Source organism: Castanea sativa, chromosome 8, assembly GCF_040712315.1.
Source record: "Castanea sativa cultivar Marrone di Chiusa Pesio chromosome 8, ASM4071231v1".
NCBI classification, from domain to species: domain Eukaryota; kingdom Viridiplantae; phylum Streptophyta; class Magnoliopsida; order Fagales; family Fagaceae; genus Castanea; species Castanea sativa.
This window is the reverse complement of record NC_134020.1, coordinates 38,153,118-38,169,978: the sequence shown is the minus strand read 5'-3', so window position 1 is coordinate 38,169,978 and position 16,861 is coordinate 38,153,118. Positions and strand designations below refer to the sequence as shown.

The following is a 16,861-nucleotide window of genomic DNA, read 5'->3' as shown; positions in this document are numbered from 1 at the left end:
AATTGCATTCTACCAACAGTTTAGTAAGGGACTTCCCAGTCCCAGAGGTAATATGTATCATGAAATATCTAATTTGCTTTCAGTCCTGGAGGTAAGGCTATCTACTGTGACTATGAACTAACATGAAATGTCTAATTATCACTACTAAAAAGAATTGCACCATCCATTTGAAATTACAAGCCAAACAAAAACAAAAAAACAAAAAATAACCATTTCTCACGCAAACAAATTGGATCAAGACAAATTCACTTATTTATGAAGAACTTAAATCATAGTATTTTTTTTTAGATTAAAGTACAATGAAAGATAAACTCATAGAGATGTAACGACAATAATTATTGTGGAGTTTTGCATGCATGATAAACCTGCTAAAGATATTTAATCGAACAATGGTTTCAACAAACGGGAAGGAATTGTTGCCTCACCATGACTTCCCAGTACGCAGACTCTGGTGTTATGTACCGCCTTTTGTTGCGATTGTACCACGCCATGTACTCAACAAGGTACATCGCATCACCGTCCAGGAGAGGGGCAGCGCGAACTTCATGCTCTCGATTCACCCATCGTTGAATATGGGGAGCATGTTCAGCCACCCAATCCTTCTCCCATTTAGCCTGGAGGGATATCCTGTGAAGCTCAGTCGACATATCCATGACAAGTGGAACTAGTTGCTTCATCCCAAACTGACGGAAGACCCGCTCCAGATGATGCCCCTCCACTATCCAAAAATATATGAATGGCACCTCGGCCCTCCAAATATGCTACTTGGCGGTGCAATACGTAGGCAGGGAGCTTAGCGTAAGCCTATAGGGCTCCTATATAATATGCATAAGTGGATTATGTTTGTGATAGTGAGACATCATACTAATTTAAGATTATGTTTGTGATATGTAATATGGAAAGCATGGAATTTCTTACTTCTATTCGTACACAAAATCTTCAAGGATTATTGGGCAAAAAGTATAATGTCAGCAACATTGTGTTCAAAATATTAACAAAATGAAGTCAACAAGAAATTAAAACAATGACTAGCATTGATCTGCAGGAAATAGTAAAAGATCTAGGTTGATTGAGATCCACATTCCATTTTCAGCCCCATGTTCTTATGCATAACTTTCAAAGCTAAGTGACACCATCAGATACTAGGGTTTTTAGTTTTTTTTTTTTTTTTTGGCTAGTTATGTTATAGTTTTATGGTGAGATTTAAGTTTTGTTGTAATTGGTTTAAGTTAGCACTGAACTGTGAATGAGTTGAAACATGATGCAAGAATGAGCTTTTGGTATGAAATTTGGTGTGATAGCATCTCTTATACTGAATCTAATCATGTAATTATGTATTTTACTACCAAGAAGAGTACAAAACTTGAACCTTCTTTTGGATTGGTGGTTGTACTCCATTTGTTAACAATTTTACTAAATATTTTGTAAAAAAATATATTCTCTTCGGTTAGTGCAGCTTAGGGGTTTCAACTTAGAGTGAGTTCAAGGATGTGCAAACGCAGGAGCCAATGTGGGAAAGTCAACAAGAACATATGAACGGTACGTGAAACTTTTCCTTCTAATTTCAAAATTGGTTTTTTTCTTTTCTTTTTTGTGCTCCCTATTTTATTTTATTTTTTTCATAAACTTATTTTTAGGTTTAGAAAATGTCTTCCAGGATTCAATGAAATTATATTGAGTTCAAGCCTGAGATAGAATTGGCAGTGTATGAAAATTGGGGAAGAAAAAGAGAAGATTGTGTGCGGGGATAAGAGCCTTGAATCACCATATTCAATTCTCTAACTTCAGTCAATTCCTTCCCTTTTTTTGTTTTTCTATTGTTAATAGGTTATTTAGGGTGCAGGAGTAGAATTTAAAGGCAGCAATATCCAATACAAAACTTGATGACAATCAACACCATGATTCAAATTAATCTAACAAAGCATTAATACCAAGCATAGGTTGTAAATAAACCAGAAGGCTTCAATAAAAGCATAACCAACCTAGAAAGGATCTAATATTCTTAAATCAACTCATTCCTACAACAATCCAAGAATTCAAACAAGAATAAAAATAAAAACGTGGTCATGCAATTGAGGGAAACGAAAATAAAAACCTCAAATTAAGGAAGTAAATTAACTGAATACCTGCTCTGCTCGTAGTGTAGCTAGCGACGTCCGGTACACAACAAGGACATGTGTGGCATGCTCTGTAGTGCTCTTTGGCCCGCTCCACCTACAAAACATGGGGTTTCAAGAAATGCTCGTTACTAAAATTTACATTTAACAAACTTGCACAAATATTTCACATCCATATACTAAGCATTGATAAGTTTCTTTTGTTTGTTAGTTTGACATATTTTTAATTATATCAAAGAGACAACTAAAATATAATATACTATTACACATAAATAATTATTCCTAAGAGACACTTAGCTTGAAGAACGAGAACTCAATGAATGTACCTAATGACAAGGGGCCCTGAGTGCACTGGCGATAGAGGTAGCCTTGTAATAGGACATATTTATGGGAACCTTAAATAGGCCCATAGCTGCATTAACAAGAGTGCTCCTCCAATCTACATTGCATCCTTCTTCAATGCACTACAAAGATGCCTGTAGAGCCAGGCCAGTGCTGCACTACCCCAGCTGTACCGTCTCGCTTTACTGATTGGGTTAAGGAATTGCAAAGGCAACACTGAGACCCGGTCTGCCGACTTGTCCATGAACAACAGGGCCCCCATCCGTACAAGTAGGTGGTAGTGGGCATGTTGCTGCACGACTTCGTCATCGGCTTCCGCAGTTGGGGGAGCGGGAAACTATGCATCAAGCCACGTGTATTTTAACCTCGCCCAAGCAAGGATAGACTTGTTTGAGTTCGGTATCATGGGAGGTTCATGGCCCAACAACTCTCGGCACACCACTTGCCACCCCAAGTCTGTCTTCCCAGTGACAGGCAACCCATCCACCGAAACCCCCTACATCACCTCTATATCTTGCAAGGTGATACCCATTTCTCCATGGGGTGAGTGGAACTTGTTCGTCTCCAGACGCCATCGCTCGACCAAGGCTATAATCAAGGCATGGTCAACCTCCATCTTAAGAACCTTGAATAACCTGGTCAAACCTACTACATCTACGTATTGCATAATACGTGGGTCTAGCCCACCCTGCGGCAATACACATTTACAGCGTCGAACCTTTATGATGCCAGGCACCTCCTACACAGAGCATTGTGTTAGGTAGTGCACACGAGGTAATTATAAAATGGACATGTATTAATAATACAACTACATACCTCATCAGCGATGCGGCTCCAAAGTGGAGTTGACCGATGATTCGGCTACTAGGTCAACTGGGTAAGATTGTCGAGTCCAGGCTTCACTCTATCTACTGCCTGCATATCCGACATGGCAGCAAATAGATTTTTAGCAATTATCTGACAAGTAAACCACAATTAATATAAAATAAAAGCATGGATACAGTAAGACATATTATGATCCCAACAATATTGTGAACATCACTTCTTACCCCCACTTAACATGCAACCCAAAAGCAATCAAATTAAAGCTTAAATATATAAGAACTTGCCATAATTTTACATAAAAACACTTTTTTTTTCTATTATCTGTAATACGATAGTAATACCCTTAATGAAATTAGTGATATGTTCTTCTATGACTACGAGGAGCTTCTCCATCATGAATCACAGCATTCCTATCTTATGTAACCATAGATTATAAATAATTGCCCACCATGCTATTAATCAACAGACCTATCCCACTATAGGAGTGAGTCTGCAACAAGGCAGAGACCTATATATGCTAATTCTTCAAATCCTCTTAGCCATTGGGGCATTCAAAATATGTGATCTCTGCATTCGTCAATACAACTCCTATAGAAAAGACAAGCTCTATCTCTTGTATAAACCCCATTTGAGCATTCTGTCCCTGGTTGGAAATCTGTTCTGCAAAAACATTCATCCAATGAATGCATGTATAGAAATGGTGTGTGATTGAACCAAAAAAAGCTTCCACCGGTAGTACACCTCTAGTTTCTTATTTCTGAGGTCATCCCAATAGCAGTTTTAGTAAATAAAATCACTTGGATTTTGGTAGTAGTGTTTAATCAAAGGTAAACTATCCTATTAATTAATTTAAAGACGTGCTTGCCCAAGCTCTCTAGTAGAAATTATGAGGAAGTGTTGGGATGCAAACCCCAACAATAGACCAAAGATGGAAGAGGTAGTAATTATGTTAAAAGCCATTGACACTTCAAAGGGAAAAGGGATGAAAACTTTGTATGGACCACTAGGCTGTTTACTCTTCTGCAGATGAGGATCTTAAATTTGTATTTGTACATATCAGCTCAAGAAGCAAGCACATATATAGACTACAAGACCTTCAATCAAACTTTGTTTAAATTTTCTGTTATATTTGGTCAACGAGCTCAAACTTAGTTTCGAAGACATTACATACAAAAAATGTTGTATGAGATGAATTACAATTTGCTTTTGACAAGGTAACGTAACAATGAAGAACAAACACTCGGTATTTTTGCGTTAATTGTGGATCAATACGTTATATTACAATGGCTCTTTCTCTTCATATACAAACGCTAGTATCATTAATTCTCAAATTTTGTCTATAATATTGTTTTCTTCAGAATTAGATCAATAATTAATGGAGGAATATTTTTACCTATCATGCATCAGAATGCACGTCCACTGAATTGTTATTCACAATTTTTGAGCCTTCATCTAACAAGACTTTAGTTATACAGCACAGAACTAATTCAATTCAAGTGTTTAAGAAATAAAACTTGATCAAATTGCATAAACATTTTTTCCTCAAACAAGTTTCTAAAATCTCTTTCAGATTTTATCATGTTGTCAGGCATTTGATGTAGTTGTTGATTCTTTTGATGATCCCAAGAACCTGACAAGCAATTGCCAATTTGCTCTCATAGAAGAGAATTGGCTGGTTCTCACGTGGTTGCCATTTGCCTCAATTAATGGCCTTTCCTTTCTTTCTTTCTTTTTATTTTATTTGGCTTCCAACTATGAGAAGATTTGTTGGTTAAGTATAAACAATTAGGATTTTCATGCTTTAACCATTACATTGAGGTGCTAATTGAAGGTCTTTGGATACTTTATTATATATTACAGTTTATTAACCCCCATTCCATAAAAGGAATAAAGTTTGTCTACCCACTTTATTCCATCCCCAAAAATGTTGGTTGTCAAATTATGCCTACAATCGGATAAGACACATTTTACACAAACTCAGAGACATCACCACAACACCACCAATCAATTTAACAAAACCCCCCATCAAAACCCCAACCACATTTAAACTCATTAATGAGAAAATAATCATTGCAACATGTAAAAGACAACAAAATTCTCATTAATGAGAAAATAACACAAACATAACCATATAGCAAGAAACACTTCAGATCATCATCATTGCAGCATCTAAAAGACAACAAAATTCTCATATTGATTAGTAAATATACTACTTTTAAGTAAGTTTCAACAAAATTATCAAAATCCCACATAAAACACAACCTAATATTAACCAAAATCATAAAAGATATCAGAGGAGAGGAGAGGAGAGCAACGTCCGTATCTGTAATCAACGGCTGGTGGAGAGTGAGACTGATGGAGACTGGATTGGGAGAGTGAGACTGATGGAGAGTGGATAGGGACCGTGGGGAAGCCTGATCACAGAGCAGAGTGAGGGAGAGTGATGGCAAAGAGCGAGGAGTGTACAAGGAGAGAGTGAGTGAATAGGCTTTGTGAGACGTTAGGGATTCAAATGGTGAAGCGAAACTCGATTCTCTACTTACCGAGTTATGAATGTTGTACAAGAGCATTTTTTAATTGGGAAAAAGCCACGCCTACTTTGCCAGCGTGGCATAACGGTGAGACTAACTTGATTATAGGGATATCGAGTTTTTCAACAAAACTTGATTTTGCCATTATTGAGTTACAAAAGAGAGGCATATCCCTAATTAGTTTGGGAAATGGGGTAGAACTGGGCTTTTTTTGCATGAATAGGGCATTTGCCCATTTTTGCCTTTTTACCAGTCCATATACCTAAATCTTTCTCTAACTAGTTGTACCCTTTGTTTATATCATAATGCGGAACTTTATTGTATTATAGGCAGGAAAGACTAGTTATTGTGTTAAATACTTCATTTTTAGCTTGCTAGACTATACTGCTGTTTTTTTCACATTGTGAACTTGACTTCCTCTGTGGCATAGCCCAATCCACTGTCTGCTGAACTTCTTAAATTAGAAGATCCTTAAAAGGAATTTTGTTGATATAAAATTAGTTTCATGGTGATAAGCGTTTATCATGATTTTCAATTTTTTATTTTAAATGAAAAGTTATGATTATCATTTGATGCTGAGAAATTGCTAAGATAGTAAAACACTAAAACTCATGGTTGTTGATAAGGTGTATTTTGTGCATAATACAGCTTCAAGAATTCTGAGTTCTCATTTGATTAGTTACAAACAATGTTTTAAAAACTTTCTAGATATAATTCTACTTTTACACAACTTATTTTTTTTCTTAAAAAAAAAACAAATAAACCAATGAAAAATAAGCTATACCAGCTATTAGAGTGAAAACTCACAGTTAGCTTTATTCGTCTAGCCAGGATTGTGATGGACAAATCTTGCAATAACAAGCAAATAAGAGGTAATGGCTTGAACACTGGCGGGGTGCTAGCTAAGGACCCTATGATGGTTTTATCAATGTTTGTGAGACTAAGATATACAGTAGAAAGTAATTGTAAATTGTGTCAAGCATACCACTCAATGTGGAGTGGTGTTTCCTTTTATAGATGAGCCTTTGTAGCCTTTTTTTTCTTTTTTCTTTTTCTTTTTTACAAAATAGAATTCTACTCTAGCCTAATCTAAGTGTATATGTGTGTAAAGCTCCCTCTTGGAGACTTGAACCCCGGTCCTTATCCCCCACACTCCACAAGCACTTTTACTTATGCAATGACCATCACACCAAAAGTATGTGGTAGTAGCCTTTGTAGCCATTGACTGTTAATTCCCTTAATGCATGCATTTATGGGATTAGCGTAATGTCCAACTCATTTAGATGGCAACGGCTATCCATCCCTTACTTGGAGTAACTATAGAGCTTTGTAATAAATGTTGATCTCTGGCCGTACTCTATCTATAAATGCTGGTAATGAATGTTGTCTTTGGATGATGCTCTTTGGCTTTAGATGATATGTTCTGCACTTATCACCAACCGCACTGAAAAGGATATCTTTTGCAGGACAGCATATACACACTCGATTGAGACTAAACGATGAGGCTTTTAGGCATGTTTTCATATCTAGGATTGAGATCATGAGCAATACCTAAGATATTGCACTAATACAATAGTAATGAACGATTGAGATTGAAAATTGCAAAAAGCAACTTTCAATCTCAATCATTAAATAAAAAAATATTAAAAAGAAATAAAAAGTCAAAGTTAAAAATGTAAAAAAATTTGTGAAGGAAGTGGTGTAATTGCATGATAAAGCAATTGCACTTTATCTCAATTCTTTATCTTTGGTTCAAGTTGACTGAAGCAATTCTAAAAAACTTTCAAGTTAGAGTTTCTGCCATGCTCCAATACAAGTTGAACGAAGCAATTCTAAAAGATTTTCAAATTAGAGTTTCTGCCGTGCTCAAATCAGGAAGGACTTAGGAGTAGAAACTTGACTAGAATATGAATGTAGACTATCGAATAATCTCGTACAGAAGGGCGGAATTAGAAAATTTTGCCTGGAGGAGCCAACCCCTTGGCCATAGTTCCACTTCCACCCTTGCGTACAGATGATAATCATTTCGTTGGGTTTGGCATCTCGACCACTTTTTATCTATAACACTGTTCAAATTAAACTGGACAAACAGGTTGGGTTGGGTTGATCGGTACGGATAATATAAAAAATAAAAACAAATTCGAGTCAAGAACGGCCGGGTCAAACACATCTATAGATATTAAGAATATGTAAGTTTCAAAATTTTGCTTATATAAGTTACTAAGTGATCTATATATTTACTTACATATGAATATTATTAAATTTATGTAAAAAAAAAAAAAAAACATAGAATTTATCATTTCCATTTGGTTTTATGATATTAAATTTATGTAGAAAAAAAAAACCAAACATTGAATTTATCATTTCCATTTGGGTATTAATCATATAAAAAAAATCGGTTAACTAAGTGATCTATATATGACCGTTAAATAATCTTATATGTGCAACGTTGCGTGCTTATACCTGCACAAATCCAACTAAAAGAGTCAGTGCTATCTGCCTCAGCAAATAGATCATAGAATAGAATAGCATCTTTGCTCTGCATGTCTCACTTTAGCGTCTGGAATACTAATGTAAGAAATCGAAAGAGTTGCAGAAACGAAGAATTACATGCAGAAAACTCCCAAGTAGTGGGAAAGTTGTAGTGTGAAGGACATAGATTAAATAGAAAAGAATCATAAAAGTCTTAAGTTAGCAAGCAAGCAAGCATAAATATTTACCTTTATCGATTTGCTTCTCTTAATTATTCCACATAAGTTTGCAAGGCAAGCATAAATGCCTTGCCTTGCCTACTTGCTTCTGTTGGGAATAATAATCCTCTCTCTCTCTCTCTCTCTCTCTCTCTCTCTCTCTCTCTCTATATATATATATATAGTAGAAGATGTATATTAGTTAAACATGAACTAAGCTTTATAAAATTGAAATTGAGACAAATTTGGAAACTTCTCTAGGTGTGTTTTGAAGTCAAAATTTGATTCTTTTTTACAGTAAGTATCGATAATTGCTCTATAAATTTGTTTATATGTATGTGTGTTTTTGTATTTCTATTCATAAACAATAGGTTGCTTTGCTTGCTTAAAATCTGTCATATTGATGTTAAATATAGTTTCATTTTACTGTACATGAATTGACACTATATTTATGCCATATATATTACTGCTAAATGGTTTGGTTTATGCTACATTTAGGGTCTGTTTGGATACCGCTTATTTTGCTGAAACTGAAAACTTATTACTGAAAGTACTGTAGATAAATGTAAAAGTTAGCTGAAATAGTACAGTGAAACCCATGAATAGTAGCAAAAATAAGCTGAATAGTGAAATAATTTTCATTTTTCATTGATATCCAAAAGGAGGCTTAATTTACTTTTGATAAAAGATATATCACTTAATTGATTTTTATAAAATAACTATTTTCAATTAAATCTATAAGATTAGCCATTTACTATATTTTAGAGCATTCATGCTGCGACTTAAATAATGCTCCTAAGCGCAGGATTGTTGTGAAATAATAACTCAGTGAGCCCGATGTCGAATCCATAGGGAAAAGGGAATTAATTAGCAAACCACAAGTCAATAAAACTTAAACAATTTTATTGAAGAGATTTTGATTGTTTGGTAAAAGTGATTGAGAGAAATGAACAATGTTTTAAGGCACTAAGGGTTAGGGATCCACACACAACACCTCTATTGGTAGTCTTAACAATATTTATTTTATAACTCAACTAAAATTCACACGAATGATAATCTTAGTCGGATGATTTAACAATAAGAACTCAAGAATTAATTGTCTAAGGAAGTTTCATGAAATTGATTGATTTTAAGCAAAACAAAGCTAATGAATTAGTTCACAAGGAATACTAAGCATTTAACGTACTGAGAGTATATGATAAATTAAAGAATTATACATAATTAAACACTTTTCTAGATGAGTAAATCAATCAAAAACACAAGAACATAAGTATTAAAACCATTAAATAATTGTTAAGAACATGTCAATAAACGGTTGGGTTTCATCCCTTACCTTAGCATTCTAGCAAGTCATAACACCAACTAAAACTCTAAAAACTACAAAGAAACTTTAAGAAAACCTAAATTACGTTCTACAAAAACTCCCTCCTCATTTTTGTCCAAAAGAGCCTTTAAATAGATCAAGAAATCCTATTATAAGTTGAATTCTCGTTTGGAAAAAATCCTAGGTTCTCAAGCTTCACTTAACCGATGTCTTTGGCCTATTTAGATTCAAAATTCAGACTTTTGATAAACTACAAAATTGTCCCTTTAAGTTAGCTTTTCATCCTAACTTGAATCATCTTAATTGGACATCTGAGCTGAAAGTTTGCCCAAAATGGTATGCAAGCTAGAATTCTAATCCAAATTGAACTTGAATTTGGTGTAAATTTTCTTTCATTTCTTGCTCCAATTGGACTCAAATTTAATTGGGTTGGCCTTCTTTAACTTCATTATGGCCCTTATAAAAATAAAGTCAATTACACAAAACCACTCATTTAATTCCATTCTCCAACAAAAGACATACTCTTGCATTAAAATTCAATTAAGCACAATATTAATTATTCAGTATTATTTTAAAACCAAATACAAAATGCATGAATTAACTCAAAATAAGTATGATAATATGCTTTCTAATAATGATATAAATATGCAAAATTAAGCTATTATCAATTCATATCAGCTCATGCAAAAATTTCTATTTATTTAGCATAATAACCTACATTTTCTATTTTACATAACCTCTTTTCAAAAAATATGATTATTTATTCTAAACTCTATTTTATTAAAATATCAAATTTTCTTGATTTTTAAAATTTTTTCTCCCTCTTTGCATACAACAACCATCTACTCTCTTCCTACATCATTGGGATATGTAAAGAAATAATATTTTAAAAAAAAAACTAAATGCAAAATGAATAGTATCCACGTAAATTTAAATGGTTACTGTAGTTTTGGATGAGTTTTGCATAATTTTACAAAAGCTAATGTGAGTGGTTTTTGGGGTTGGTTGGGTAAAAATTTTCCCTTAACCTACTTTTCACAAACTGATGCATGTGTTCTAAGAAGGGAAAAAAAAAATTATATAAGAGTTCTTCATGGATTAGTAAATTTTACTGCTTTAAATCACCTTGATTTTCTGAAAGAATAGTAAATCACCTTAATATTTGGTAATCATGATAGTTGTAGGAAAGAAATTCATTCCAACACAGGTTTTAGAAATTATTATTATGGAAAAATCACCTTAATATTTGGTAAGCATGATAGTTGTAGGAAAGAAATTTATTCCAACAATGGGTTTAGAAACTATTTATTATGGAAAAATGGTATTGAGCAATATAACTTTGGTAAAAGTTAACCAAAATCTAACTTAAACCTAATTCCTATCAAATATTCATTCTGTCCCATATTGAAAGTAAGATAATTTACATTCCTTCACAAACATTTCCAACCCCCCTCCCCTTTATTTATCACATTTGGGGAGAAGATGATTTAAACCAAGATTCTCTTCGTGGAGAGAACATCCTACAATGCTACTGAGTTATAAAACTCTGGGAAATATATTAACAAACATTCCCTTTTATTAAAAAAAAAAAATCAATTAGAATTACTCCTATCTATATCTCAATAATTTTAACTTTAATGCTCGGTGCACTAGAGCAATTGGGATTTAGACACATGTCAAATAATTGCCCCGTGTCCGCAACTCAACAGGTCCCATGCACAGGAGCCCTTGCCCTATTAATTTAATTCCAATCCGAATACAAATAGGACTTGGGCCGCCCCAAGTATGTGACTGTTAAACAGCCTTATATGTGCAACGTTGCATGCAAGTATAAACTACACAAATCCAACAAAAAGAATCAATGCTGTCTGTCCCAGCAAATAGAACATAGAATAGAATAGCATTTTTTCTTTGCGTATCTCACTTTAGCGTTTGGAATACAAATGGAAGAAATCAAAAGAGTAGCAAAAATGAAGAATTGCCTGCAGAAAACTCCAACTAGCGGTAAAGTTGTAGTGTGAAGGACATAGATTAAATAGAGGAGAAGCATAAAAGTCTAAGTCCACAAGCAAGCATACATATTTTCCTTTGTCTAGGTACTTCTCTTATTCCACATAAGTTGGCAAGTAAACATAAATGTCTTACCTTGCCTACTTGCTTTTATATTTTGGCACAATGACATAATAATCTTTTATAGTAGACGTTATATATTAGTTAAACATGAACTTAACTTTAATAAAATTGAAATTGGTACTAACTTGGAAGCTTCTCTAGGTGTGTTTTGAAGCCAAAATTGGATTATTTTCACTGTTAGTTTTGATAGTTGCTTCTGTAAATTTGTTCATGTGTGTGTTTTTGTATTTCTATTCTTAAATGATTGGTTACTTTGCTTACCTAAAATTTGTCATATTGATGTTAAATATAGTTACATTTTATTACACATGAATTAACACTATATTTGTGTGAGATATATTACTGCTAAATGATTTGGTTTGTGTTACACTTAATGTAGTTTTGATAAAAGATATGTTAATTTCTTTTTTATAAAATAACTATTTTCTTGATTCAAAATTTTTATTTCCTATCTATTATAGATTAATCAGACACAAAATTCAAAATAATCAATTGCTTTTTTTTAGTTAAATCGATAAGATATGTTATCAATTAGTCATTTACTATATATAAAAATTTTATAATAAAAAATAAAAAAAAAACCCTGCAAGAGCTCTTCATAGATTAGTGAGTTTTACTTCTTAATCACCTTCATATTCGGAAAGAATACTAGATCACCTTAATATTTGTTAAGCATGATAATTATAGGAAATAAATTATTCCAACGGTAGGTGTAAAAACTATTAGAAGAACCTAATTTAAAAGTTACCCAAAGTCTAACATAAACTTAATTCCTATCAAATATTCATTTTGTCCCATATTAATAGTAAGATAATTTACATTTCCAAACCCCTCCCCCTTATTTATCACATTTGGGAAAGAGAGGATTTGAACCTAGATTCTCTTCATGAAAAAAATCCCGCAGTGCTACTTAGCTATAAAACTCTTTGAAAAATATTAACACACATTCCCTTTTTATTTTTTTTTTAAAAAATCAATTAGAAGAACTCTTATATCTATCTCAATAAATTTAACTTTAATATTGCCTTCCACTTTTTACATTGCAAAACCATAAAAATAAATCAATCAATACACAAGCAAACAAACCAAAGTAACTTTGACAACTATATCACCCAACAAAATACCCACCCCCAGTTTTAAACAACCACGTTTATTTTTCATTCTAAATCCAACCCTTTCACTTATTAGACCCAAAAATCAAACACCTCATATCAGTCACGCCCTCAAAACACCAATCATGCCTAAATTCTCTGCATAGTGTATTCTATATTGCCGTATGAACCTACAAGCCTCCAATCTTTTCTTAGAATCTTAGAAGCATCAAGACCTCAGCTCAATCTTGCAAGCAAAATCAAATATCAAAATCTGTCTTTCACATTAAAATTAAGCAATAAAAAAATGCTACCAGTCTCAAAACCATTTCTCACAGCTCTTTCTCTGTTTCTTTTCCTCTTTGCTAGTAAGTCCTTTTTTTCATTTTTCTAGACAAATTGGATGAAGGTGTGACTGTGCATGCAATAGAAGATGGAGCTTCAACATTTTTGCCATCCAAAGCATCCGTTGATCTTTAATGAAGAGAAAATTTATGATAAACACTGTTATGGGTGCCTTGAACCAATATTGGATTCTAGCTATAGTTGTATAAAATGCGAAGATGATAAGTTCTACCATCATAAATCATGTGCAGAACTACCCCTTATGTTTCACCATCCCTTGCACCCAATACATCCTCTTATTCTCATTAACGAATCAATGCGTCATCCTGAGAAAGAAAATAGTAGATGTGAACTCTGCAAAGACTATTGTGGTGAATATAGTTATCATTGTTACCGTTGCAACTTTAATCTTCATATCAGATGTATTGTTGTACAACTCAAAGCCAAATTTCACGACCACCCATTGACTCCCATTGGCAAGTCAATTATGTTCACTTGTGACATTTGTGGCAAAGAAGACAAGGATGTGCCCAATCTATGTGCCCCATGTAGTTTCTGGATTCATAGAAAGTGCGGCCGCTTCCCACACAGAGTGAAAGTTGTACGTCATAAGCATCCCCTCCACCTTACCCATTCTTCTCTTGAACTCCATCAATTTGACTCCCGATTTTGTCAACTCTGTGTTAGAAATGTGAACACTAAGTATGGGCTCTACTATTGCTCCAGATGCGATTTTGTTGCCCACCTCAATTGTGCTAGAGCTAAGGAAAATATGGAGGACATAAATTTGCTAGAACTTAAGGATGAAGATGATGATCCAGAGTTCGATGAATTCATTGACTTAGTAACTTACAAAGTCAAAAAAATCAATGTGGGGGAGGATGGAATAGAAACAGTCATAGAAATCAAGCACTTCAGTCATGAGCATGACTTAAAGCTTACTAATGAGGTTTTGAATAACAAAAAATGCAATGGGTGTGTACGAGACATTCTTCCTCCTTTTTACAATTGTGCCAAGTGCAATTTCTTTCTTCATAAATCTTGTGTTGAATTACCCAAAAAAAAAAGGCATCCACTTCATGGACACCCACTCACCCTCCTCCCAGTGGCAGCTAAGAAGAGTAAGTTTTTTTGGTGTTCTGCTTGTAAGCGTTATTGCAATGGCTTCACCTATTTGTGTGAGACATGCAGTTTCAAACTTGATGTTCCATGTAGTTTGGTCCCAGAGATCCTTACCCATCCAAGTCATGAGCACCAACTTCTTCTCTCTAGCACTCCATTTGATCAAAATTGTAGCTGTTGTGATTCTAAAGTTTTCCCAGTATTTCGTTGTACCACTTGTGAATTTGCACTAGACTTCAAATGTGCTACACAACCACATTCTACAAGGTACAAACAACATGAGCATCCCTTCACTTTATGTTATACTACTGAAGATGACTCTGGTGAATACTATTGTGATATATGTGAAGAAGAACGAGACCCAAAGCATTGGTTCTACTATTGTGTAGATTGTAGTTATCCTGCTCATCCCAAATGTATTCTTGGGATATATCCAAATGTCAAGTTACACAAATGATGGTCACTTGTTTGGAAGTGCTTAAACATTTGACTGTCGCCTATATCCCTTACTTTTGAGAAAACTAAAAATTATGCTCAATGTCACAGTTGTGCTGATCCTTGTAAAGAGTTTATCTGTGAATGTGCCCAATGTAATTTCAACATGAACTGTTATTATTTGTAGAAATGACAAATGTCCTTTTAATTTTTATTCTGTACTAGACTTAGCCCACAAAATTTCTAGCACATGAAATTTGTCCAATGACAATGCGGTAATCAATACATTGCACATTGTACCAACTCATGGTTGTCTACGTTGGGTTGCACTATGCCTTTTCCTCATATGTTAGAAACAAAATTCTTATAGATAACAGGATATTTTAGTTTTTAATTTTTTATGGTACATTGTTTTGCGATGGAAGTTGGCACTCAATTTGGACCATCAAGTTAAGCAATGAGAACCAAATATTGAAACTAAAAGACAAACTATAGATATTTCCATGATTGTCAAAATTCAAATCTAAATCCTACAATTTTACGATCCCACCTGCCCAAAACGATTCTGATCTTTCAAGGATCTTTGCGATCGTTTAGGATTGGTAGGATCGTACAATTCTGATGATCTCAAACGACATTAATTTCTTGTAATCTTCTTTAACTTGACAGAAAGCTTAGTTAGACTCAAATGAAAAATAAAATCTCGACCAAGTCTTTCCACTCTAATGTTGAGAGTGTCAGTTGGACCTAAAAAAAAAAAAAATTCCATTAGAGTGTCACAATTTGAGGTTTTTAGCCCCTTCAAATGATGCTTACAAATGGATGTAGTGATGTATGATAATTATATCAACGAATGTATAATTTATGTGATTATTTAACATACCAATGGATATTTTTTGTTTTTTTTTTTTTCAAATAATGTAGGAACTTACTATCTATGATCCGATCTTACGATTTACGATCTCACCTACCTCCCACGATTTTAAATAGAATCCCGATTTTGACAACCTTGGATATTTCTTATTAGTTGTGTATGACTACATTTTGATCTCTTTTATGTTTCTATGCAATTCTGATTACATTTTGTTAAGGAATCTATGCCCTAATTGTGTCAGAATACCAATTTTAAGGCCAAGTTCATTAATAGGTCATATTATGCCCAAGTCTTAATTGGTTAACACATACACCATAATATACAAAACAAAGAGCACAAAGACAACCAATATGGGACCAAAGGAAAACCATTACGAGGGCTTGGCCTACCATCCTTAAGGAAACAAAATCCACTATGAATATAATCGAAGTTTATACAATAGACTTAACATTAAATCTATTACTATTTCATGTAGTACTTATTAACGTGCAAAGGCGGCTCCACTTGGAGCCCAGATGGTTCAAATGAACCCCCTAAAACCAATATATGTATATATATATATATATATATATATATATATATATATATATATATATATATGTTTTACTCTTTTTTGGTTTTGACCACCTAGAATAAAATTTTGAACACCTTGACCCTATAGTTTTTTTTAAGCCTAGTTGAAAATAAGTTTGAATATAATTCTCTTAACAATATATTGGTCTTTTAAAACCAAAAAAAAAAAAAAACCCAATCACAAACCAATTTGATATAAAAATTGGAAAAAAAAATTAATAAGCCCAACAACAAAAGTAGAAATTTGTTAATCTTAAACCTTAGAAAAAAAAACTCATTTAGATCTTAATAAATTTTAAATAAATCAATAAAATGGGAGATCAATTGATAAATGATTGATTGGCTGTGTACATTGAAAGAGATGTAGTTTGTAGGATTGATAATGAAGATATCATGGAACAATTTCAAAATATGAAATATCGTAGAAAGCAATTATAAAACTTTATGTATTTCAGTTTT

At 33.5% G+C, this 16,861-nt stretch overlaps 1 protein-coding gene across 1 annotated transcript; it reads left to right on the top strand.

Moving 5' to 3' along the window:
* The first annotated feature begins 13,714 nt into the window (after positions 1–13,714).
* LOC142606286 (uncharacterized) lies at positions 13,715–14,977 on the top strand. The gene has a single exon (XM_075777666.1). The coding sequence runs from the start codon at positions 13,715–13,717 to the stop codon at positions 14,975–14,977; it is 1,263 nt and encodes a 420-aa protein (XP_075633781.1).
* Positions 14,978–16,861: the final 1,884 nt, after the last annotated feature.